The sequence below is a fragment of the Hemitrygon akajei genome, chromosome 13 (assembly GCF_048418815.1).
Source record: "Hemitrygon akajei chromosome 13, sHemAka1.3, whole genome shotgun sequence".
Classification (NCBI taxonomy): domain Eukaryota; kingdom Metazoa; phylum Chordata; class Chondrichthyes; order Myliobatiformes; family Dasyatidae; genus Hemitrygon; species Hemitrygon akajei.
Window position 1 is genome coordinate 94,698,354 of NC_133136.1, and position 27,654 is coordinate 94,726,007.

The 27,654-nt window shown below is 42.3% G+C and overlaps 1 protein-coding gene across 11 annotated transcripts in view; it reads right to left on the reverse strand.

Moving 5' to 3' along the window:
* Window positions 1–663: 663 nt before the first annotated feature.
* map9 (microtubule-associated protein 9) overlaps window positions 664–27,654 on the reverse strand; it is a 260,518-nt gene continuing 233,527 nt past the window's right edge. For all 11 annotated transcript variants that reach the window (XM_073065102.1, XM_073065097.1, XM_073065099.1 and 8 more), the window contains 2 exons: window positions 20,131–20,266; window positions 664–850 (listed from right to left, as the gene is read on the reverse strand). In XM_073065102.1, coding sequence (XP_072921203.1) covers window positions 740–850; window positions 20,131–20,266 — 247 coding nt within the window. In that variant the 3' untranslated portion in view covers window positions 664–739. The remainder of the gene's footprint in view (window positions 851–20,130; window positions 20,267–27,654) is intronic.

The window sequence follows — 27,654 nt, forward strand, 5'->3', positions numbered from 1 at the left end:
ACTCTACGAATCTCTGGTGAGACCACACTCAGAGTATTGTGTTCAGTTTTGGTCACCTCATAACAGAATAACAGAAGGATGTGGATGTAGAGGAGATTTACCAGGATGTTGCCTGGATTGGAAAACAAGTTTTATGAGGCAAGGTTAGCAAAGCTGGGACTTTTCTCTTTGGAGCGTAGAAGGATGAGAGGAGGACTTGATAGTGGTCTACAAGATTATGAGAGGCATAGATAGGGTGGACAGCCAGTACCTGTTCCCCAGGGCACGAATAGCAAACACCAGAGGGCATATGTACAAAGTTAAGGGAGGGAAGTTTAGGGGAGACATCAGGGCTAAGTTTTTTTATACAGAGGGTTGTGGGTGCCTGGAATGACCTGCCAGGGAGGCTAAAACATTAGGGGTATTTAAGAGCCTCTTGGATGAAAGAAAAATAGAGGGTTACGGGGTAGTGTGGGTTTCGTACTTTTTTTAAAGGAATATATGGGTCAGCACAACATCGAGGACAGAAGGGTCTGTACTGTGCTGTAGTATTTCCTGCTACATAATATTTTTGTTTGAATAATGTTGAAACTGCCCCATTCTTTTTTTCAAACCATGTTTTTATAAAACATTGTTATATTGTAATAATTTATATTATTCTGAAATTCAAACTGCAAATCAAAATTTAATGCAAATCAAAATTTATTCTGAATTCAATTAAAAAGTACAGGCATGTTAGTTTTACACTGTGTTAAAGTGCTTATTTTCCAAATGGTATTGTTTTATTCGGTGGGCTCCAGGGAGGTAATGGGTCCCTACACAAGACACTCTTCATTTGCTTTTGCTTCTTTTCATTCTTTCCTTTCTCTGCCTGTAAATAACATCATAATGAGAAATATATTTAATATAATTAAAATGAGATACATTAGAACATTCACTTGCAATGTTGAAAGGCTAAACTTTGCTTGGCTTCATAGAACATAGGGATTACAATTTGGGAAACAATTGCTATGAGCACATCATTAGTTTTTATTGTTATTTCTAAAATTGATTAATTTCCAAAATTCAGATGAATCACAGTCTGACAATCATATATTAAAAGCAGACATGTCAAAATTGAATTACTGTATATACAATTCCAACCTGAACACTTAACAGTCACCAGCATCTACAAAGAAACCGTAGGTATGCTATTATGTCAATATTTAGAATGTCAGGTGGTAAATTGGATCAGTAAGTATGCAGATGATACTAAGGTAGGTGGCGTGGTGGATAATGAAGTAGGTTTTCAAAGCTTGCAGAGAGATTTAGGCCAGTTAGAAGAGTGGGCTGAACAATGGCAGATGGAGTTTAATGCTGATAAGTGTGAGGTGCTACATTTCGGTAGGACTAATCAAAATAGGACATACATGGTAAATGGTAGGGCATTGAAGAATGCAGCAGAACAGAGTGATCTAGGAATAATGGTGCATAGTTCCCTGAAGGTGGAATCTCATGTGGATAGGGTGGTGAAGAAAGCTTTTTGGTATGCTGGCCTTTATAAATCAGAGCATTGAGTATAGGAATTGGGATGTAATGTTAAAATTGTACAAGGCAATTTTATACAAGGCATTAGTAAGGCCGAATTTGGAGTATTGTGTACAGTTCTGGTCACCGAATTATAGGAAAGATGTCAACAAAATAGAGAGAGTACAGAGAAGATTTACTAGAATGTTACCTGGGTTTCAGCACCTAAGTTACAGAGAAAGGTTGAACAAGTTAGTTCTTTATTCTTTGGAGTGTAGAAGGTTGAGGGGGGACTTGATAGAGGTATTTAAAATTATGAGGGGGATAGATAGAGTGGATGTGGATAGGCTTTTTCCATTGACAGCAGGGGAGATTCAAACAAGAGGACATGAGTTGAGAGTTAGGGGGCAAAAGTTTAAGGGTAACACGAGGGGGAATTTCTTTACTCAGAGAGTGGTAGCTGTGTGGCACGGGCTTCAAGGAGAAGTGGTAGAGGCAGGTTCGGTATTGTGATTTAAAGTAAAATTTGATAGGTATGAGGACAGGAAAGGAATGGAGGGTTATGGGCTGAGTGCGGGCCAGTGGGACTAGGTGAGAGTAAGCGTTCGGCACGGACTAGATGGACCGAGATGGCCTGTTTCCATTCTGTAATTGTTATATGGTTATATGGTCATAAAAAGTACAGCATTGAAACAGTCCCTACTGCCCATCTAATTCACCTACCTATTGCCATCAACCTGCACCCAGACCATAGCCCTCCATACCCTCCTTACTCATACCATCCATGTACCAATCAAACATCTTTTAAACATTGAAATCCAGCCTGTGTACAAATTGCACTGGCAGCTTGTTCTACATTCACAGCCCCTTGAGTGAAAAAGTTTTCCCTCATTCCCTTAAATATTTCACCTTTCACTTTTAACCAATGACCTCTAGTTGTAGTCCCAGCTAAACTCTATGGGAAAAGCCTGCATGCATTTAGATACCCTATCAATACCCCTCATAATTTTGTATACCTCTATCAAATCTCATCATAGTCTTCTACATTTCAGGGAATAAAGTCTTAACCTATTCAATCTTTCTTTCTAACTCAGGTCCTCCAGTCCTGGCAACAAACTTGTTAGTTTTGTCTGTAATTTTTAAACCTTATTTATATCCTTCTTGTAGGCAAGTGCCAAAACAGAATACTCCAAATTCTGTCTCACCAACATCTTATACAACTTAAATATACCAACTCATCTCCTGTACCCAATACTTTGATTCATGAAGCCAGTGTGCCAAGTGTACTTTACCATCCTATCTACATGTGCGCCACCTTCAATGAATTATGGACTTGTGTTGCCGGATCCCTTTGTTCTAACAGACCCCTCAGTGCCCTGCAGTACACAGGGCAAGACCTACCCTGGTTGGTTCTACCAAAGTACAACACTTCTCAGTTGTCTGCATTAAATTCCATCTCCTTTTCTCAGCCCAATTTTTTTTTCCAGCTGGTCCAGATTACCCTTTAAGCTCTGATAGTCTTTCTTGCTGTCCACTACATCCCCAATCTTGGTGACATCTGCAAATTTGCTAATCCAGTTAACCGCATTATCATCCAGATTGTTGATATTGATGACAAACAACAACTGACCCAGCACTGACCCCTGCGGCACTCCACTAGTTACAGGCCTGCAGTCAGAGGCAACCATCTACTACCACTCTCTGGCTTCTACACAAAACCAATGTCTATTCCAATTTGCAACTTCATCTTGTCTGCAGAGCGACTGAACCTTCTTGACCAACTTTCCACGTCGGACCTTGTCAAATATTCATGCAGACAAGATCCACTGCCTTGCCTTCATCAACTTTCCTGGTAACTTCCTTGAAAAACTAAAATTGATTAGACAGGACCTACCACACATAAAACCATGCTGAATATCCCTAATCAGACCATGTCTATCCAAATACTTATACAGCCAGTCTCCCAGACTACCTTCTAATAACTTTCCTACTGCTAGCGTCAAGCACACTGGCCTATTTTTACAGCCTTTCATTAACAGTGGAACAACATTGGCCATCTTCTAATCGTCTCGAGCCTGTTGCTAAGGATCATTTAAAAATCTCACTCCAAGACCACCATAAGACCATAAGACAAAGGAGCAGAAGTCGGCCATTCGGCCCATTGAGTCTGCCCCGGGATTTCATCATGAGCTGATCCAATCTCCCCTTTAGTCCCATTCCCCCGCCTTCTCACCATAACTTTTGATGCCCTGACTACTCAGATACCCATCAATCTCTGCCTTAAATACTCCCAATGATTTGGCCTCCATTGCCACCCATGGCAACAAATTCCATAGATTCACCACCCTCTGGCTAAAAAAATGTTTTCGCATCTCTGTTCTAAATGGGCACCCTGCAATCCTCAAGTCATGTCCTCTCGTACTAGACTCCCCCACCATGGGAAACAACTTTGCCACATCCACTCTGTCCATGCCTTTCAACATTCGAAATGTTTCTATGAGGTCCCCCCTCATTCTTCTAAACTCCAAGGAGTACAGTCCAAGAGCGGTCAAACAGTTAACCCTCTCATTCCCAGAATCATTCTAGTGAATCTTCTCTGAACCCTCTCCAATGTCAGTACATTCTTTCTAAAATAAGGAGCCCAAAACTGCACACAGTATTCCAGGTGAGGTCTTACCAGTGCCTTATAGAGCCTCAACATCACATCTCTGCGATGAGGAATACTCTATTCCTCTAGAAATGAATGCCAACATTGCATTCGCCTTCTTCACCACTGACTCAACCTAGAGGTTAACCTTAAGGGTATCCTGCACGAGGACTCCCAAGTCCCGTTGCATTTCAGAACTTTGAATTCTCTCCCCACTTCAATAATAGTCTGCTTGTTTATTTCTTCTACCAAAGTGCATGACTGTACACTTTCTGACATTGTAATTCATTTGCCACTTCTTTGCCCATTTTCCCAATCTATCCAAGTCTCTCTGCAGACTCGCTGTTTCTTCAGCACTACCGGCCCCTCCACCTATCTTTGTATCATCAGCAAACTTAGCCACAAAGCCATCTATTCCATAATTCAAATTGTTGATATACAACGTAAAAGGAAGCGGACCCAACACGGACCCCTGTGGAACATCACTGGTAACCGGCAGTCAACCAGAATGGTATCCCTTTATTCCCACTCTCTGTTTCCTGCCAATCAACCAATGCTCTATCCACGTATGCAACTTTCCTGTAATTCCATGGGCTCTTATCTTGTTTAGCAGCCTCATGTGTGGCACCTTGTCAAAGGTCTTCTGAAAATCCAAATACACAACATCCACTACATCTCCCTTGTCTAGCCTACTTGTAATTTCCTCAAAAAATTGCACTAGGTTTGTCAAGCAGGATTTTCCTTTAAGGAAACCATGGTGAGTTCTGCCTATCTTGTCAAATGCCTCCAGGTACTCCGTAACCTCATCCTTGACAATTGACTCCAACAACTTCCCAACCACTGATGTCAAGCTAACAGGTCTATAATTTCCGTTTTGCTTCCTTGACCCTTCTTAAATAGTGGAGTGACATTTGCAATCTTCCAGTCCTCCGGAACCAGGCCAGAATCTATCGACTTTTGAAAGATCATTGCTAATGCCTCCGCAATCTCCACTGCTACTTCCTTCAGAACACAAGGGTGTATTCCATCTGGTCCAGGAGATTTATCTACCCTTAGACTATTCAGCTTCCTGAGTACTTTCTCTGTCGTAATTGTGACTGTGCATATATCTCTTCCCTGACATCCTTGAATGTCCGTATATTGCTGGTGTCTTCCTCAGTGAAGACGGATGCAAAATACTCATTCAGTTCCTCCGCCATCTCCTTATCTCTCATTACAATTTCTCCAGCATCATTTTCTATCAGTCCTATATCTACTCTCACCTGCCTTTTACTCTTTATACACTTGAAAAAGCTTTTAGCCTCCTCTTTGATATTATTTGCTAGCTTCCTTTCATAGTTAATCTTTTCCCTCTTAATGACCTTCTTAGTTTCCTTTTGTAAGCTTTTAAAATCTTCCCAATCCTCTGTCCTCCCACTAATTTTTGCTTCCTTGCATGTCTTCTGCTTTGCTTTTACTTTGGCTTTGACTTTTCTTGTCAGCCACAGTTGCATCCTTTTCCATTCGAAAATTTCTTCTTCTTTGGAATATATCTGTCTTGCACATTCCTCACTTCTCGCATAAACTCCAGCCACTGCTGCTCTGCCGTCCTTCCCGCTAGTGTTCCTTTCCAGTCAACCTTGGCCAGTTCCTCTCTCATGCCACTATAATTTCCTTTACTCCACTGAAATACCGACACGTCGGATTTCGGCTTCTCTTTCTCACATTTCACAGCGAACTCATTCATGTTGTGATCACTGCCTCCTAAGGGTTCCTTCAGTTCCATCTCTCTAATTACCTCTGGTTCATTACACAATACCCAATCCAGTACATCCGATCCCCTAGTGGGCTCAACAACTAGTTGTTCTAAAAAGCCATCTTGTAGACATTCTACAAATTCTCTCTCTTGAGATCCAGTGCCGACCTGATTTTCCCAATCCACTCGCATGTTAAAATCCCCTACAATTATCATAACACTACCCTTCTGGCAAGCCTTTTCTATTTCCTGTTGTAATTTGTTCCTTCCGATACACCATGTATCCTTGGACGTTCAGCTCCCAGAGACATGCATCCTTTAGTCACGTCTCAGTGATGGCCACAATATCATACCTGCTAATCTGTAACTGTACAACAAGATCTTCCACCTTATTCCTTATGCTGTGTGCATTTAAGTATAACACCTTAAGTCCAGTATTTGGTACTTTTTGCATTGATTGCACTGCAACTCATCCCAATGGCTGCAAATTTGCTCCATCACCTGCCTGTCCTTCCTGACATCTTTACTGCTCACTGCCTTAGATCTATTTCTGTTTTCCCTCTCCTTCGCTCTATCATTCCGGTTCCCATCCCCCTGTCAAGCTAGTTTAAACCCTCCCTAACGGCTCTATTAAACCTTCCCGCCAGGGTATTGGTCCCCCTGAGATTCGAGTGTAATCCGTCCTTTTTGTACAGGTCACACCTGCCCCAAAAGAGGTCCCAATGATCCAGAAGGGTCCCTGCAATTTCTACACTTGCCTTCACAAGGCCCATAGTACACATTGTCAGGCCCTGGAGATTTGTTCACCCTAATTTGCCTCAAAACAGTAAACACCTCTTCCCCTGCACATAGTATAGGGTCCATAACCTCACTGTTGCTTTGCCTCACTCCTATAGTGTCCTTCTCCCGAATAAATATAGATGCAAATCTATATACAGCTATACAGCTTTAAGATCTCCCCCATCTCATTTGGCTCCATGCATAGATTACCAAACTTCTGAGGACCAATTTTGTCCCTTGCAACTATTTTGTTCTTAATATATACAAGACCATAAGACATTGGTGCAGAATTAGGCCATTCAGCCCATTGCGTCTGCTCCACCATTCCATCATGGCTGATCTTGGATCCCACTCAACCCCATACACCTGCCTTCTCGCCATATCCTTTGATGTCTTGACCGATCAGGAAACAATCAACTTCAGCAATAAATATACCCATGGACTTGGCTTCCACTGCAGTCTGTAGCAGAACATTCTACAGATTCACTACTCTCTGGCTACAAAAATTCATCCTTACCTTTGTTCTAAAAGGTCACTCCTCAAGTGTGCCTTTTAGTTCTGGATACGCCCACCATAGGAAATATCCTCTCCACATCCACCCTGTCTAGTCCTTTCAACATTCAGTAGGTTTCAATGAGATACCCCTGCATTTTTCTAAATTCCTGTGAGTACAGGCCCAAGGCTGCAAAACGCACCTCATATGTTAACCCCTTCATTCCTGGAATCACCCTTATGAACTTCCTCTGGACTCTCTCCAATGACAACACATCCTTTCTGAGATATGGGGCCCAAAACTGTTGACAATAGTATACCAAAAGTGTGGCCTGACTAGTCTGTAAATTAACCTTCTGGGAATCTTGCACAAGGATTCCCAAGTCTCTCTGCACCTCTGATGTTTGAACCTTCTCCCCTTCTAGATAATAGTCTGCACTATTGTTCCTTTTACCAAAATGGAACACAAAATGGAAAATGGAACAAAATGGAGCAATTCCCAACACTCTATTTCATCTGCCACTTTTTTACCCATTCTTCCAGCTTGTCCAAGTCTTGCTGCAATCACATTGCTTCCCCAGCACTACCCACCCATCCACCGAACTTTGTATCATACGCAAACTTTGCCACAAAGCCATCAATTCCATTATCCAAATCAACTTGTCTGCTAGGGCAACCTCATGCCTCCTTTGAGCCTTCCTGATTTCTTTCTCCAGTGTTTCCTTGCTTTTCTTATAATCCATAAGTACCTCATTTATTGTTGCCTGCCTATACCAGTGAAGCTCCTACTTCTTCCTTAAACAGGGCCTCAATAGCTCTTGAAAATCAAGGTTCTCTGAACCTGTTGTCTTTACCTTTTACTCTAATAGGCATATACCAGCTTTATTCTTACAGAATTTCACTTTTGGAGGCCTCCTACATATGAAATCTTGCCAGATCATTTCTGATACCATCAAAATTTACATTCTCAACCCACAGTCCAGACCTATCTTTTTTCCATATTTACTTTGAAACTAAACTTTGATACTCAAAGCTGCTATGCAGGTTGATTGTGTTTTTAAGGAAACATCAACTGTGGGATTGAGTTTAGAGGTAATGTTGCAGCTATATAGGACCCTGGTCAGACCCCACCTGGAGTACTGTGCTCAGTTCTGGTCGCCTAACTACAGGAAGGACGTGGAAACCATAGAGAGGGTGCAGAGGAGATTTTCAAGGATGTTGCCTGGAATGGGGAGCATGCCTTATGAGAATAGGTTGAGTGAACTCGGCCTTTTCTCCTTGCAGCAGCAGAGGATGAGACGTAACCTGTTAGAGCTGTACAAGATGATGACAGGCATTGATTGTGTAGATAGTCAGAGGCTTTTCCCCCAGGACTGAAATGGCTAGGACAAGAGGGCACAATTTTAAGGTGCTTAGAAGTAGGTACAGTGGAGATGTCAGGGGTAAGTGTTTTTTTAAATATAAGCACAGAGTGGTGAGTGCATGGAATAGGATGCCGGCAACGGTGGTGGAGGCGGATACAATAGGATCTTTTAAGAGACTCCCAGATAGGTACATGGAGCTTAGAAAAATAGAGGGCTATGGGTAACCCTAGGTAATTTCTAAACTACGTACATGTTCAGCACAGCATTGTGGGCTGAAGGGCCTGTATTTTGCTGCAGGCTTTCTATGTTTCTAATGGCCTTATGATCACTAGATACAAAGTGTTCCCCTACGCAAACTTTTGTTACTTGCCCGGTCTCATTCCTTAATAGGCGATCACATAAGACCATAAGATATAGGAGCAGAAGTAGGCCATTCTGCCCATTGAGTCTGCTCTGTCATTAAATCATGGGCTGATCCAATTCTTCCAGTCATCCCCACTCCCTGCTTTTACCCCATACCCTTTGAAGCCCTGGCTAATCAAGAACCTATCTCCGCCTTAAATACACCCAATGACTTGGCCTCTATGGCCGCTTATGGTAACAAATTCCACAGGTTTACCACCCTCTGACCAAAGTAATTTCTCCACATCTCTGTTCTAAATGGACGTCCTTCAATCCTGAAGTCGTGCCCTCTTGTCCTAGAATCCCCTACAATGGGAAATAACATAGCCATATCTAATCTGTTCAGGCCAGGGGTAGGCAACCTATGGCCTGCGAAGGTATTTTGACTGGCCTGAGAGCAAATATTGGGATACTATGCTTATCCCGCCCATGAGCGATTTTTCCTCATTCTGAGTGTTTCACACGACCACACTGATGGGCATGCATGGCGTCTTGTTACACTGGCCCCAGGTTCCATTTTGTTCCAAACCAAACACTGGTATATTCGAATGATGGGAAGGCAGTCTACCTTATTAATGTATTAGATACTCTCCATGCACGCGCAGATGTTCAGATGGGATCATTCAAATTTGTAAACAGAAACAGAGTCACTGTGTTTTAACAAGAAATCCATGCTAAATATCCACATATTTAGATGTGCTATGATACTTGTTGAATAACTCGTGTTTCAAAATAAAATCAAAGAAAAAAATTCCAATAGCATTTAATGCAAAACGCAGGAAGATAGACACTGAGTGCCGAAATTTTCAAGACACTTGGACACTAGATTACTTCTTCATAGAGCAAGCTGGGAAACCAGTTTGTCTCATTTACCTAGAAAATGTTGCTGTAAAGAAGGTGGCAAATATCAGGCGACATTTCGAGACCTGCCACAGTGGAAATATGGTCCAAGATTTGAGAAAAGAGTTTTCATCTTGTTTTGCTGATTTTCACTTGCAAGCAAATGAGTTCAAGCTTTTTGCTACTCAACTGCATCAGAAATTTTTCAAATGGAATTGATTGAGATGCAGTGTGATGACATATTCAGATTGAAATTTCATTCTGAAGATGTGTCAGTTCTTGACTTCTATAGAAAATATATTCATTCAAGTGGGAAGTATCCTAACAAGATGGCATCATTGTTTGGCAGCACTTATCTGTGGGAGCAATTATTTTCAAAAATGAAGCACACTAAAATCCATTTGAGAACAAGATTGACTGATGCCCATCTGGATAATGTCTTGCTCTTGTCATCAACAAGTCTGACAACCAATATTGAGAAGCTTTCAAGCAACAAACAGCATCAGGTTTCACATTGATTTATTGAATGTTTGCATTAACATTTTCTTTTTTATTATACTTAATTTACCACCATTCAATGCATCATCTTCATGTTTTATGTTTAAAGATTCTTTGGGTCCTTCTAATAGATTCAAAAGAAGGCTTGATTGAAATAAATTGTAACTAAACTGAGTTCTTTGATTACCAATTGGCATTCTTGGTTAAGCACAAATGATTTTCTAGCATGCTTTATTCATTAATTTGAGGCAAAACATAACTAGATGTATTTAAATGGATAATTCCCATATTTCAAGTTTATTATGGCATTTATTTGGCCCTCTGACCGCTCATTAATACGCAATCTGGCCCATAGAAGCAAAAAGGTTGCCAACCCCTGGTTCAGGCCTTTTAACATTTGGAATGTTTCTATGAGATCCCCCCTCATTCTCCTGAACTCCATAGAATACAGCCCAAGAGTTGCCAGACATTCTTCATACGGTAACCCTTTCATTCCTGGAATCATCCTTTTGAATTTTCCCTGAACCCTCTCCAATGTCAGTATATCCTTTCTAAAATAAGGAGCCCAAAACTGCACACAATACTCCAAGTGTGGTCTCACAAGTGCCTTACAGAGCCTCAACATCACATCCCTGCTCTTATATTCTACACCTCTAGGAATGAATGCCAACATTGTATTTGCCCTCTTCACAACCAGGTTAACCTGCAGGTTAACCTTTAGACACTAGACACTAGAATACTACAGCACAGTACAGGCCCTTCAGCCCTCGATGTTGTGCCAACCCATATATTCCTTAAAAATGTACTAAACCCACACTACCCCGTAATCCTCTATTTTTCTTTCATCCATGCGCCTGTCCAAGAGGCTCTTAAATACCCCTCATGTTTTAGCCTCCACCACCATCCCTGGCAAGTCATTCCAGGCACCCACAGCCCTCTGTGTAAAAAAACTTACCCCGATGTCTCCCCTAAACTTCCCTCCCTTAACTTTGTACATATGCCCTCTGGTGTTTGCTATTCGTGCCCTTGGAAACAGGTACTGGTTATCCACCCTATCTATGCCTCTCATAATCTTGTAGACCTCTATCAAGTCCCCTCTCATCCTTCTACGCTCCAAAGAGAAAAGTCCCAGCTCTGCAAACCTTGCCTCATAAGACTTGTTTTCCAATCCAGGCAACATCCTGGTAAATCTCCTCTGTACCCTGTCCATATCTGTCCACATCCTTCCTATAATGAGGTGACCAAAACTGAACACAATACTCTTAAGTGTGGTCTCACCAGAGATTCGTAGAGTTGCAACATGACCTCTCTACTCTTGAACTCAATCCCCCTATTAATGAAGCCTAGCATCCCATAGGCCTTCTTAACTATCCTATCAACCTGTGCAGCAACCTTGAGGGATGTATGGATATGAACCCCAAGGTCCCTCTGTTCATCCACACTCTTAAATAACCGACCATTAACCCTGTACTCAGTCTTTTGGTTTCTCCTTCCAAAATGCATCACCTCACACTTATCCAGATAGAACTCCATCTGCCATTATTCTGCCCAACTCTGCATCCTGTCTATATCCCCTTGTAACCTTTGACAATCTACAGCTCCATCCACAACTCCTCCAATCTTCGTGTCATCCGCAAACTTACTCACCCATCCTTCCGCCTCTTCATCCAGGTCATTTATAAAAATCACAAAGAGCAGGGGACCCAGGACAGATCCTTGCGGCAATCCACTAATCACCGACCTCCAGGCAGAATACTTTCCTTCCACTACTACCCTCTGCTTTCTTCCTGTAAACCAATTTTTGATCCAAACAGCCAAGGTTCCACTGATCCCATGCCTCATGATTTTCTGGATGAGTCTCTCGTGGGGGACCTTGTCAAATGCCTTGCTAAAATCCATGTAGACCACATCTACCACCCTACCCTCATCAATTTATTTTGTTACCTCTTCAAAAAACTCAATTAGGGTCATGAGACACGACCTTCCCTTCACAAAGCCATGTTGACTATCCTTGAGTAGACTGTACTTCTCCAAATGCTCATAGATCCTATCCTTAAGAATCCTTTACAATAGTTTGCAGACCACTGACGTAAGGCTCACCAGTCTATAGTTCCCAGGATTCTCCCTATTATCTTTTTTAAACAAGGGAACTACATTTGCCATTCTTCAATCTTCCGGCACCTCCCCTGCAGCCAAAGAGGTTTCAAAGAGCATAGCTACTGCTCCAGCAATCTCTTCTCTCACTACCCACATCATCCTGGGGTATATCAGGTCCAGCCCCTGGGGACTTATCAATCTTGATGTTTTTAAGAAGATCCAACACTTCTTCTTTAATCTCCCCATTGTCCAGCACATTGTCCACCTCACCCTGATCATGGTCCTTTTCACTTGTGAATACTGAAGCAAAGTATTCATTTAGGACCTCCCGAACTTACTCCGCCTCCAGGCATGTTGCCTTCTTTATCCTTTAGTGGCCCCAACCTTCATTCTTGTCATCCTTCTGTTCTATACATATGCATAGAACGCCTTGGGGTTCTCCTAAATCCTACATGCCAAGGCTTTCTCATGCCCCTTTGAGCTCTCCTAAGTCCTTTCTTAAGCTCCTTCCTGGCTAGCCTATATTTCTCATGAGTCCCTCCTGCTTCCTGTTTCTTATATTTAACATATAAGAAGCAGGAAACAGGAGTCTTTAGTGAATCTTGCACAAGGACTCCCAAGTCCCTTTGCATCTCTGCATTTTGAATTCTCTCCCCGTCTAAATAATAGTCTGCCCATTTATTTCTTCCACCAAACTGCATGACCATACACTTTCCATCATTGTATTTCATTTGCCACTTCTTTGCCCATTCCCCTAAACTGTCTTAAGTCTCTCTGCAGGCTCTGTTTCCTCAACATACCTGCTCCTCCACTTATCTTTGTATCATCGGCAAACTTAGCCACAAATCCATTAATCCCATTGTCCAAATCATTGACATACATCGTAAAAAGCAGCAGTCCCAACACCAATCCCTGTAGAACTTCACCAGTAACCTGCAGCCAGGCAGAGTAGGATCCCCTTATTCCCACTCTCTGTTTTCTGCCAACCAGCCAATGCCTCACCCATGCTAGTAACTTCCCTGTAATTATATGGGCTCTTATCTTGCTCAGCAACCTCATGCGCGGCACCTTGTCAAAAGCCTTCTGAAAATCCAAGTACACCACGTCTACTGCATCTCCTTTGTCTACCCTGCTTGTAATTTCCTTAAAGAATTGCAGTAGGTTTGTCAGGCAGGATTTTCCTTTCAGGAAACCATGCTGGCTTTGGCCTATCTTGTCAGGTGCTTTCAGGTTAATCCGTAATCTTATCCCGAACAATTGATTCCAACAACTTCTCAACTACTGTCAGGCTAACAGGTTTATAGTTTCCTTTCTGCTGCCTCCCACCCTTCTTAAACACAGGAGTAACATATGCAATTTTCCAGTCATCCGGTACAATGCCAGAATCTATCGATTCTTGAAATATCGTCGTTCATGCCTCCGCAATCTCTCCAGCTACTTCCTTCAGAACCCAAGTGTGCATTTCTTCAGGTCCAGGAGATTTATCCACCCTCAGACCATTAAGCTTCCTGAATATTTTCTCAGTCGTAATTTTCACTGCACAAACTTCACTTCCCTGACACTCTTGAATGTCTGGTATACTGCAGATGTCTTCCACTGATGCAAAATACGCATTCACTTCCTCTGCTATCTCTGCATCCCACATTACAATTTATTGAATGCCTATGAGATGTTATTTTACAGCAGCTTGAGCTTGACCCTACTCAGGGAAAGGCCATCTTGGATTGGGTGTTGTGTAATAACCCAGATCTTATTAAGGAGCTTAACACATAGGAACCCTTCGGAGGCAGTGATCATAATATGATTGAATTCATACTGCAGTTTAGTGGGAGAAGCATAACTCACATGTATCAGTTTCGCAATGGAATAAAGTGAATTACAGAGGCATGAGAGAGGAGCTTGCTCAGGTGGATTGGAGGAGGATACTGGTGGGGATGATGGCAGAACAAAGATGGTTGAAGTTTCTGGGAATAGTTCACAAGGTGAAAGGCAAGGGTAGGCAACCATGGCTGACAAAGGATGCCAAGGACTGCATAAAAGCCAAGGAAAGGGCATACAAGGTAACAAAAATGAGTGGGAAGTTGGATGACTGAGAAGCTTTTAAAATCCAACAAAAGGCAGCTAATTAAGCTATAAGAAGGGAGAAGATGAAATAAGGGCAGATATTGGCCACTGGAAAATAATGCTGGTGAGTTAGTAAAGGAGGACAAAGAAATGACAGATGAACTTCACCCTGCCCTCAAATTTACCTGGTCCATTTCCGACACCTCCCTCCCCTTTCTTGATTTTTCTGTCTCCATCTCTGGAGACGGCCTATCTACTGATATCTACTATAAGCCTACGGACTCTCACAGCTACCTGTACTATTCCTCTTCCCACCCTGTCTCTTGCAAAAATGTCTCTTCTCACAATTCCTCCATCTCCGCCGCACCTACTCCCAGGATGAGGCTTTTCATTCCAGGATGAAGGAGATGTCTTCCTTTTTTAAACAAAGGGGCTTCCCTTCCTCCACCATCAACTCTGCTCTCAAACGCATCTCTCCCATTTCCCGCACATCTGCCCTCACCCCATCCACTCGCCACCCCACTTGGGATAGGGTTCCCCTTGTCCTTACTTACCACCCCACCAGCCTCCAGGTCCAACGTATAATTCTCCGTAACTTCCGCCATCTCCAACGGGATCCCACTACCAAACACATTTTTCCCTCCCCCCCTCTTTCTGCTTTTCGCAGGGATCGCTCCCTACGCGACTCCCTTGTCCACTCGTCTCCCCCATCCCTTCCCACCGATCTCCCTCCTGGCACTTATCCTTGTAAATGGAACAAGTGCTACACCTGCCCTTACACTTCCTCCCTCACCACCATTCAGGGCCCCAGACAGTCCTTCCAGGTGAGGTGACACTTCACCTGTGAGTCAGCTGGTGTGGTATACTGCATCCGGTGCTCCCGGTGTGGCCTTTTATATATTGGTGAGACCTGACGCAGACTGGGAGACCGTTTCGCTGACACCTATGCTTGGTCCGCCAGAGAAAGCAGGATCTCCCAGTGGCCACACATTTTAATTCCACGTCCCATTCCCATTCTGATATGTCTATCCATGGCCTCCTCTATTGTCAAAATGAATCCAAACTCGGGTTGGAGGAACAACACCTTATATACCGGCTGGGTAGCCTCCAACCTGATGGCATGAACATTGACTTCTCTAACTTCCGTTAATGTCCCTCCTCCACTTCTTACCCCATCCCTGACATATTTAGTTGTTTGCCTGTTCTGCATCTCCCTCTGGTGCTCCCCCCCCTTTCTTTCTCCTGAGGCCTCCCTTCCCATGATCCTTTCCCTTCTCCAGCTATGTATCACTTTCACCAATCACCTTTCCAGCTCTTAGCTTCATCCCACCCCCTCCGGTCTTCTCCTATCATTTCGCATTTCCCCCTCCCCCCACTACTTTCAAATCTCTTACTATCTTTCCTTTCGGTTAGTCCTGATGAAGGGTCTCGGCCCGAAACGTCGACAGCACTTCTCCCTATAGATGCTGCCTGGCCTGCTGTGTTCCACCAGCATTTTGTGTGTGTTGTTGTTTGAATTTCCAGCATCTGCAGATTTCCTCGTGTTGACAGATGAACTTGATGGGTACTTTGCATCTGTCTTCACTGTGGAAGACACTCGCAGTGTGCCAGAGGTCCACGAGTATCAGGGAGCAGGAGTGAATACCATTGCTATTACAAAGGAAAACATGAAAGGCAAACTCAAAGGTCTAAGGTGGATATGTCACCTGGGACAGAAGAACTACATCCCAGAGTCCTGAGAGAGGTTGCTGAAGGGATAATGGATGCATTGGTCATGATCTTTCAAGAATTACTCGATTCTGGCATGGTCCCAGAGGATTGGAAGATTGCAAATTTAATTCCACTCTTTAAGAAGGGATGAAGGCTAAAGAAAGGAAATTATCGGACAGTTAGACTACCTATAAGGTTGGAGTCTGTTATTAAGGATGAGGTGTCGAGGTACTTGGACACTAATGATAAAGTATGTCAAAGTCAGCATGGTTTCTGTAAAGGAAAATCTTGCCTGATAAATCTGTTAGAATTTTTCAAGGAAGTACAAGCAGGGTAGACAAAGGAGAGACAGTGGATATCATTTACTTGGATTTTCAGAACGCATTTGATAAGGTGCCAGATAAGAGGCTGCTTAGCAAGATAAAATCCTATGGTGTTACAGGAAGGTACTGGCATGGATAGAGGAATGGTTGACAGGCAGGAGGCAGTGAGTGGGAATAAAAGGGCCTTTTCTAGTTGGCTGCTGGTGTTCCTCAGGGGTCAGTATTGGGACCACTACTTTTCACATTGTTTGTCAATGATTTGGATAATGCAATTGATGGCTTAGTAGCAAAGTTTGCAGATGATATGAAGATAGGTGGAGGGATACGTAATGTTGAGGAAGCAATGCGATTGCAGCAGGACTTAGACAAAATGGAAGAATGGGCAAAACAGTGGCAGATGGAATACAGTGTTGGGAAATGTATGCTAATGCATTTTGGTAAAAGGGACAAAAGTGCGGACCTTTATCTAAATGGGCAGAAGGTTCAAATATCAGAAGTGTTGAGGGACTTAAGGGTCCTTGTGCAAGACTTCCAGTAGGTTAATTTACAGATCGAGTCTGTAGGAAAGAAGGCAAATGCAATGTTGGCATTTATTTCAAGGGGAAGAGAATATAATAACAAGTAGATAATGCTGAGCCTTTATAAGACACTAATCAGGCTTGGAGTATTGTCAACAGTTTTGCACCCCATATCTCAGAAAGGATGTTTTGTCATTGGAGACAATTCAGAGGAGGCGAATGAAGGGGTTAACATATGAGGAGCATTTGGCAGCTTTGGGCTTGTACTATCTGGAATTCAGAAGAATGTGCGGGGATATCATTGAAACCTACCAAATGCTGAAAGGACTGCATAGTGTGGATGTGGTGGGGGTATCCACAACTAGAGGGCACAGCCTGAAAGTTGAGAGGTGACCCTTTATAACAGAGGTAAGGAGGAATTTTTTTAAATCCAGAGAGTAGTAAATCTGCAGACTGCTCTGCCACAGACTGCAGTAGAGGTCGTTCACGCAGATATTTAAGGTGGAAGTTGATTGTTTCCTGATTGATCAGGGCATTGATAAGGCAGAGTATTTGATTGAGTGGGATCTGCCATGATGGACTCAATGGGCTGATTGCCCTAATTCTGCACCTATGTCTTATGGTCTCACTAATGCCTCCACAACCTCTACTGCTACTTCTTTCAGAACCCTTGGATGCAGTTCATCTGGTCCAGGTGACTTTATACCCTTAGGTCTTTCAGCTATGATAAATACACAGCCTATATAAAGTAGAAATAATGTATGTACAGTGTAGGCAACACGAGTGAATCAGCAGATGCTGGAAATAAATAAAAACACAAAATGCTGGCAGAACTCAGCAGGCCAGACAGCATCTATGGGAGGAGGTAGTGATGATGTACAGTGTAGTTTCACTTATCAGAATCAGGAAGGTTTAGCCAAAACTGATATGTAGAAAAAAATTGGCACGTACACGCAAACGCACACACCTATCTGCGCAAGGCTTCACGGTCATAGTAGTCTTTCTCAGGGTTAAACAAGGTTAAAGTGGGCACCTTTTTTCATAAAAGCAAAAATCCTCTTCAGATTTCTTTCATTTAGCGAAAACAGGTACTAATGTAGGTCTTTCGTAAAAGCGAAGTGGCATAAAGCGAACTTTCAAAAAGTGGGGGACACCTGTACTTGAAAAAGATTTTACTATCCACTTTGATATTGTTTGCTTTCATATTTCATCTTTTCCTTCTTAATGATTCTTTTAGTTGTTCTTCGTACGGTTTTAAAAACTTCCTAATCCTCTGCCTTTCCATATTTTTACTTTGTTGTATGCCCTCTCTTTTGCTTTTACATTAGGTTTGACTTCCGTGTCAGCCACAGTTGTACTATTCTGCCATTTGAGTATTACTTTGTTTTTGGAATACATCTATCCTGCACCTTCCTCATTTTCCCCAGAAACTCACACCGTTGCTGCTCTGCTGTCATCCCTGCCAGCATCTACCTTCCAATTTACTTTGGTCAATTCTTCTCTGAGACCACTGTAAATTACTTTAATCCATTGAAATATTGCTATGTCAGACTTTGCTTTCTCCCCATCAAATTTCAGGTTGAACTCAATCGTATTGTGATCACTGCCTCCTAACAGTTCTTTTACCTTAAGCTCCCTAATTGCCTCCGGTTCATTACATAACACCCAATCCAGTAGCCTACTAGTGGATCCCCTAGTAGGCTCAACGACAAACTGTTCTGAAAAGCCATCTCATAGGCATTCAACAAACTCACTCTCTTGAGATCCATTTCCAACCTGATTTTCCCCAATCAACCTGCATGTTGAAATCTCCAATGACTATCATAACATTGCCCTTTTGACACGTCTTTTCTATTTACTGTTGTAATCTGCGGTCCACATCCCAACTGCTGTTGGGAGGCCTGTATATGACTGCCATCCTTGCAGTTTCTTAGCTCAACCCACACGGATTCAACAGCTTCCAATCCCATGTCATATCTTTCTACTGATCTGATGCCATTCTTTACCAGCAGAGCCCCTCTACCTACCTTCCTATCCCTCTGATATAATGTGTAATCTTGGACATTCATGTTGCTTGGAGTGTTCTTTTGTCTTCATTTTGTAGTTTTTGCCAGGATACTGACTCACCAGCGGTTGGACCTTCCAGATATAGGTGCAATTTTACCACAATCAATTGAATCGCCCTGACTGCACACAGGTCTCCAAAAACAGATCTCCATTTAACTAATTATGTGACTTCAGGGGAGTTGGAAAATCTATTGCTGTGGGCCCAAAGAACCGAGATCTCTGCGATCTTCGGGCACAGAGCTCAGAAAAAGGGATGTAACGGACTTTTAACATTGTAAACCAGCGAGTTGTTGTTACGTCTCCCTGCTCGCTGGGAAAATGGAGACACTTCCTTCTTTCTTATTAGGGAGAGAGAGAACCTGTGGTATGTCGAATGCCAGAGGAAACATGAAGTCTTTGTGGTAACTGCAAGTCTGGGGCTTTGCTATTGTTTTGCTCATGCTTGAGTGCTCGGTGGCAGTAGCAATGCTTGCTTTTTTTTGGCCAGTGGGGGTGGGGGGGAGGAGATTGTTGCTCACTGCCGCTTACGCGCAGGAGTAGGGAGGTGGGGGGACTTTGGGGTTCTCACATTTCACTGTCGTTCATTCTTTGGGACACTTCTGTTTTCGTGGATGTTTGCGAAGAAAAAGCATTTCAGGATGTATACATTTCACTGACATTAAACTGAACCTTTGAACTTCTAAAAGCAATTGGATGCACCAGTGATGATTTGGTATGTCATGAATACTCATGCAATCAATGTATCTTAACGCCAATATTAATCAACTTGGCTGCATTGACATTAGGCAGAAACTCACTGCAGCAAAGCACATAATTCGCTGACAGGTGCTTGAGATGTTAAAGAGATCATGAAGGCAATATCAGTGGAAATGTTTCTTTACAATGTTTCTTGGCATTTTTCGCTGAATATTAGGATCATGATTTTTGCCATTGAATCGGCATACACTGACAGCAATGTGGGTATTGATTATTAATAACAGATTTGAATTGATTCAGATCCACAAGCTTAATCTTAGTTTTCAATTATTTAAACAAATACACAGAATAGAAGTTTTAAAATATTAAAATTTTCCTCTAAGTTCTTTCTAAGTATACTCCAAAATCTTACCAGCCATTTCTTATACACAAGTGCTGCCATCTCTTCTCTCTCACATTTTGAATATTCTTCTTCCCTTTTCTTTTTCTGCTGAACCTTTGTAATTTCTATCATCCTTTGCTTCATTATCATTTCTTTCTCTTCATTCCTACATAAATATTAAAGCAGTCATATTCATCAGTAGCAAGTTATGCAAATATAAAAATCATATTTAAGTCATGTTAAATGGTGCTAGAAAATCTGTGAACCCTGCAGAATGTTCTTTATTTCTGCATAAGTGACCTAAAATGTAATCAGATCTTCACACAAGTCCTAAAACTAGATAAAGAGAACCCAATTAAATAAATAACACAAATAATTATACTTGTTCACTTGTTTATTGAGAAAAATGATCCAATATGACATGTATTTGTTGGAAAAAGAATGTAAACCATTGCTTTCAGCAACTGGTATGACCACCCTTGTACAGTAATAAATTTAACAAAATGTTTCTGGTAACTGTTGACCCAGAAGGATGAGAACTGCAGATATCTGGGACCACCACCACTTGGAAATTTCCCTCCAAGTCAATCACCATGCAGACTATTTTCTAAACGGAGGAGGGGGGAATCAAAAATTTGAGATGCAAAGGCACTTCGGAGTCCTTGTGCAGAACAGCCTAAAGGTTAACTTGCAGGTAGAGTCAGTGGTCAGGAAGGCAAATGCCATGTTAGCATTCATTTCAAAAGATGTAGAATACAAGAGCAAGGATGTGATGCTGAGGCTTTATAAGGCACTGATGAGGCCTCACCTTGAGTATAAATGGCCTAACATTGCTTCCATATCTAATGGTCTTGTGATCTAAAATTTCTCCAAGCAATTTGGAAACACAAAATTCCTTCATTGTCGCTGGGTCAAAATCATGTAATTCCCTCCGAAACAGCACTTTGCTGCAGCAGTTCAAGAAGGAAGCCCATCACCCGCTTCTCAAGGGCAAGTAGGGATGACCAATTAGCTAGCAATGCCCACATCCCGTAAATAAATAAATTTTTTAAAAGTCCTGTACATCAGCTTGGAGAAATTTAGATACTGACTCTACCTGCAAGTTAACCTTTAGGCTGTTCTGCACAAGGACTCCGAAGTGCCTTTGCATCTCAAATTTTTGATTCCCCCTCCCCCGTTTAGAAAATAGTCTGCACATTTATTTCTACTAACAAAGTGCAGGACCATGCATTTTCCAACATTGTATTTCATTGGCCACTCTCTTGCCCTTTCTCCTAATCTGTCCAAGTCCTTCTGCAGCCTGTTTCCTCAACACTACCTTCAGTTTTTAACTTCAAACTTTCTGCATAATCACTCAAAGAGTTGAACTGCATGTGCATGTAACAAGAGCTGTATAACTCATCTTCTTCTACCTTAAGCCACAAACTTATCAATCACCCTGCTGTGGTCACTTTCTGGAGGTCCAAGATCCGTATGCTCTACAACCACTGGACTAAGTGTGTAAATGTAGGAGGGGACTATGTTGAAAAATAAATGCGCTAAGTTTTCTAAAATTGACTCCTTCTACCTTAGGCCATGAACTTATCAATCACCCCTCGTATTATTTCTCCTGCCTCATTTTCTAGTGGTCCTATATCCACTCTCATCTCTTTTTTTAAAATTTATGTACTTGAAAAAGCACTTACTATCCACTTTGATATTGTTTGCTGGCTTGCTTTCATATTTCCCTTCCTATTGATTCTTTTAGTTGCTCTCTGTAGGGTTTTAAAAGCTTCCCAATATCCTGCCTTCCCACTAATTTTTGCTTTGTTGTATGTCCCCTTTTACTTTTATATTAGCTATGACTCCCCTTGGCAGCCACGGTTGCCAGTTGATTATTTCTTCATTTTTGGAATACATGTCTTGCACCTTCCTCATTTTTCCTAGAAACACGCTATTGCTGCTCTGCTGTCATCCCTGCCAGCATCTCCTTCCAATTTACTTTGGTCAATTCCCTTCTCATACCACAGTAATTTCCTTTATTCTATTCCTTTGTGCCATTCTTCCTAACAAAACTGCTTCAACTCTTGGATGTTGGTGGGCTTCCTCGCATGAACTGCTTGCTTCAGGTCCTTCCACAACATTTCTATAGGATTATGGTCAGGACTTTGACTCAGCCATATCAAAACATCAATTCCCTTCTTTTTACTCTTGTCTTTCAGATCATTGTCTTGTTGCATTATCCAACTTCTATTAAGCTTCAGGTGACAGACTACCAACTGAGATTCTCCGTATAATGTCAATACAATTTTGAATTCATTGCTCCTCAACAATTGTAAGCTGTCCAGGCCCTGAGGCAGCAAAGCAGCCCAAATCATGAAGTTCTTTCCACCATGCTTCACAGTTGGGATGAGGTTTGTGTTGTTATACACTGCCCTTTTTCCTCAAAACATAGCAATGTGCATTTCTGCCAAAAAGTTCAACTTTTGTCTCATCTGTCCACAGAAAATTGTCCCAGAAACATTGTAGAACATTCAAGTGGTCTTTACAAACTTGAGACATGTAGCAATGTTTTTTTTTGGAGAGCAGTAGTTTCCTCTGTGCTGTCCTTCCATGAACACCATTCTTTTTCAATGTTTTTCTTATAGTGGACACATGAACAGAGACTTTAGCAAGTTCTGGAGATCTCTGCAGGTCTTTTGCTGTTATCCTTGGGTGATTTTTCACCTCCAGCATTGCACATTGTGTTCTTGGTGTGATCTTTGTATGATACCCACTCCTAGGGAGAGTAGCAACAGTACTGAGTTTCCTGTATTTGTAGACAATTTCTCTTACTGGGGACTGGTGAGCACTCAAGTCTATAGAGATGCTTTTGTTGCCTTTTCCAGCTTCATACATCTCTACAATTCTTCTTCTAAGGTCAAAAGTTGTTTTGGTGCACATAAACAAATCTTTCTTGAGAAGAGCAGGCTTTGTCAGTAACCTCACTTTGTGTCTTTTTTACAGGGCAGGGCACCTCAACAACCTACACCTCCAATCTCATTTCATTGATTGGAACACTTGACTATAAATAACTTTTGTAGAAGGCATTATCCAAAAGGTTTACATGCTTTTTCCAACAAATACATGTAATATTGGATCATTTTTTCTCAATAAATAAATGAACAAGTATAAAGTTCATAAACTTTCTAGCACCACTGTAGAACTGGCAGAGATATGATGGCACCAGATGGCACTTTGATCTCATCTGAAGAAACAGCTTAATTTATACCTCTCATATTTTTTTTCCTTTTTAAAGGTGGATGGGGTTACATCCGTGCCCTTGACCTGAAGCTACACTCAAACCATCGCTCTTTATGGCAATGGTTCCCAATCCTGAGGTCTACTGACCGCCCATTTTTTGATATCCCAACATGCCTCCGGGATGCTAAGACTTTGGATAGGCCAGATTTTGGCTGGTGTCACTAACTGAAGCATATGGGAGAAAATAGAATATCTTAAACAGTTTGTCAGAGGTCTTTGTACTCAGTGAATTGCTCTCTCTCTAGATGGTGGGGGAGGAGTTTGCTGTCAACAATTGAGTCAGAGTACTTGGGAAAAAAGCGACATTGCAATCAGAGAGTTGTTTTTGTTCTGTTAGTCTCACCTTTCACTGTGTTACACCTCCCTGCCCCTTTGTTAGGGAGAGAGAAAGCCTGTGGCATGTCAAGTTGTCAGGTGAATGATTAGATCTTGACATACTGCAGATTATGGTCTCTCTTGGGGTTTTTGCTATTGCTTGCTTGGTGGGTGGTGGTTGCTAATGATTTTTCTTGTAGTAAGTGGGGGAGAGGGAGAGGGATGGTTGATGCTGCTGTTTGTGCGTGGGGCGGGTAGAGAGAGTTTTGGGCTTCTAACGTTTTTTTACTGCCACTCATTCTTTGGCGTACCCTTCTGTTTCCGTGGATGTCTAAGGAGCAAGAGTTTCAGTTTGTATATTGTATACATTCTTTGATATTAAATAGAAATATTGAACTATACAGAGCAAGATTGAGACTACATGAATACCTACCGAGGTTATAAACTGGAAAAAACCTTCAGAATATGATTCAGTGATCATCCTGCATTTGATGCAGAAAATAGGAAAGGAAAAGACCTTCAAGAGAATAATCTGATTCTAACTGAATTTTACTACTACATTAGTTCATTTGGTTTTATTCTAGAAGAGATGTTCTAGTTTTATATATTCTACCTACATCTTTTCTGCTATTGTAAAGAAACACATTTACTCTCTTTCCCAGTTCTGATAAAGGTAAAACATTAACTGTTTCTCTTTTCACACAAGTTCCTAGAGTGTTTCTAGCATTTTCTGTTTTTATGTAGAATTTCGAACATCTACAATTTACACTCTCTCCCAAGAATCCTTTCATGCATTTAGATGTATAGTTTGAATTGAGACTTAATTTACCTGCTGAAAAGCATGCCTGAAGATACCATGTGTTGCACACTTGGACACAAAAGGGACTTCCAGGCGTGCAGAAGTTTAAAATAACGTCTTTATTTGCCTTTCTGGAAATACTGGAACACAAGCGCATCGGCTTACCATGCGTGCTGTGGGGCTGTTCCCGACTACTCCAACACATGTGCACTGCCTTCCCCCAGGACCCCTCAGCTGCCCCCAAGTGCCTGTATAAGCTTTGCTCCTCGTAACCATCAATTAACCTACTCAAATATTACCGTTGCTAGTGCAACTGAACATTAATCAAATTGTGAATAAACAAAATAACAAAACAAAGCAATAAAAATAATATGACCATCATATAAGAAAATTAGTGGGGTATCCAGTGTCCATTAATATGCTCCACATTACTATAGGTCCCACACTGTCCCTTTCAAAATGAATGTTGTCCCGACATGATAGATTTCCCAGGGTACTCATGTCTTCAACTGGTGAGTTATAGTGGTAGGTTATAAAGGAGTCAGGTCTTTTGAGATACTCTCTGTACAGCAACAGTCTTTGACATGACATGCATCTCCCTCTTTATGTCACGTATCAGCAACCGATATCTCAAGTGCTACTCCGCTACTTGTGCGGGCTATGTATCTCGGACTGAAGGTTTTGGTCCTATTTCTACCCCATAACCCATTACACAGACCCACATGTGCTACTGTATGCCTCACACCTGTTCCAATGTCCTTCTATATATCAGTGGTCTGTGTTCGACTGATGGTTGGCCTAACATGTTATATGTGAGTATCTTGGGTGGGTTTCTTTGTCGGAAAGGATACTTTCTTTGACCGCTGCTCAAAATCCATCTCATCTGCTTCATCAAATGATGCCTCTCGCTCAGCCCCTGCAGTTTCTCCACTCTCCATCTCTGGTTCCATCCTACCTTCCTCACCCTCATCTGGACACTCATCTTCCTCGCTGCCTCGCTCCAGTTCCCTGTCAGCTGCTTGTGGTTGGAGCTCCTCTGTTTCCACTCTCAGCTGGCTTCTGAGTGGGTCAAATAACTCTGCTGGTTGTGTGGTGATGAATCTCCAGTTACTCTCATCCTCTGAACTACTGTCCGTGTCTCTCACCTTCTGCTTTTCCTGCCTTTCACTCGTCTTACCTGTATTTGGCTTTTTCTTTCGCATTTTCTTTTTCCCCTGCTCATCTTCTTCCACGGGCAGAAAGTCACAGGGCAGTAGCAGGTTCCTGTGTCGGACTCCAGTCTTTCCCGCACAGGCAGAAAGTCACAGGGCAGCAGTAGGTTCCTGTGTAGGACTCTAGTCTTTCCTGCACAGGCAGAAAGTCACGGGGCAGCAGCAGGTTCCTGTGTAGGACTCTAGTCTTTCCTGGGCCTCTCTCAGGTCAGACGACATTGTCCTTGTGCTTCCTCTCGGTTACAATGTAGACTTGCTCCTCCCAATAAGACCTGAGCTTCCCGGGTCCTCCTCTGTCCCTGAAGTTCCGCACTAATACTTTACACCCTGGCTGTAGTTCCACTCCAGAAGTCTTCCAGTCATACTGTTTCTTTGCTCTATTTTGCTCCCTCTGAGCTGTCTGTGATGCCAGCCTGTATGCCTCGTGCATCCGCCTTCTCCATTTACTGGCATATTCGCTGTGAGAGGTGCTCTGGTCACTTGGTGTCAGGCCAAACATAATGTCCACAGGTAGCCGGGAGCTTCTACCATAGAGGAGGTAGTATGGGGCATATCCCGTCGCTTCACTGGGCGTACAGTTAAATGCATGTACGACCTTGGCTAAGGAGCTCTTCCAATCTGGCTTGGCTTCCTCTGTCAAGTTTCTCAGCATGGAAAGGAGTGTTCGATTAAATCTCTCAACTTGACCGTTTTCAGTCGGGTGGTAAGGCATTGTGCATGAGCCTTGGATGCCACAGTATTCTTCCAGCTTGGAAAACAGCTTATTCTCAAATTCCTTGCCCTGATCATGATGCAACTTGGCCAGAAATCCAAATTTGAGCCCAATGTCTCCAAAGATCTTTTCAGCGGCAGTTTTTGCTGACTTGTTGGTACATGCGTATGCCTGGGCAAAGTGCGTAAAGTGATCAATGACAACCAGGATATACTCATAACCTCCTTTACAGCTTTCCAGATGCAGGTAATCTATTGAAACCATCTCAAAAGGATATGTGGTTACTACATTAACCAGTGGTGCTCTAGTTGGCTTGTTCGGACTCTTCCACTTCAGGCAGCTACACACCTTGGTCACATAATGGTCCACATTTCTTTGCATATGAGGCCAATAGAATCGATCATGGATCAGGCTGAGTGTCCGCTCCACTCCAAGCGGTCCCATCTCCTCATGCAGCTCCTTGTATATCTGCTGATGGAATGTTTTAGGTAACACTAGTTAATCTTGAGCCGCTAACTTTCTGTACAGAATGCCGTCTTTATTGACGATTTCTTCTCTTCGGTATTCACTAAGGAGAAGGATATCGAATGGTGTAAGGTGTGGGAAACAAGTAAGGAAGTTATGGAACCTATGACAATTAAAGAGGTGGAAGTACTGGCGCTTTTAAGAAATTTAAAAGTGGATAAATCTCCGGGTCCTGACCGGATATTCCCCAGGACCTTGAGGGAAGTTTGTGTAGAGATAGCAGGAGCTCTGACGGAGATCTTTCAGATGTCATTAGAAACGGGGATTGTGCCGGAGGATTGGCGTATTGCTCATGTGGTTCCATTGTTTAAAAAGGGTTCTAGAAGTAAGCCTGGCAATTATAGACCTGTCAGTTTGACATCAGTGGTGGGTAAATTAATGGAAAGTATTCTTAGAGATAGTATTTATAATTATCTGGATAGACAGGATCTGATTAGGAGTAGCCAGCATGGATTTGTGCGTGGAAGGTCATGTTTGACAAACCTTATTGAATTTTTTGAAGTAGTTACGAGGAATGTTGACGAGGGTAAGGCAGTGGATGTAGTCTATATGGACTTCAGCAAGGCCTTTGACAAAGTTCCACATGGAAGGTTAGTTAAGAAGGTTCAGTCGTTAGGTATTAGTGCTGGAGTAATAAAATGGATTCAACAGTGGCTAGATGGGAGATGCCAGAGAGTAGTGGTGGATAATTGTTTATCGGGATGGAGGCC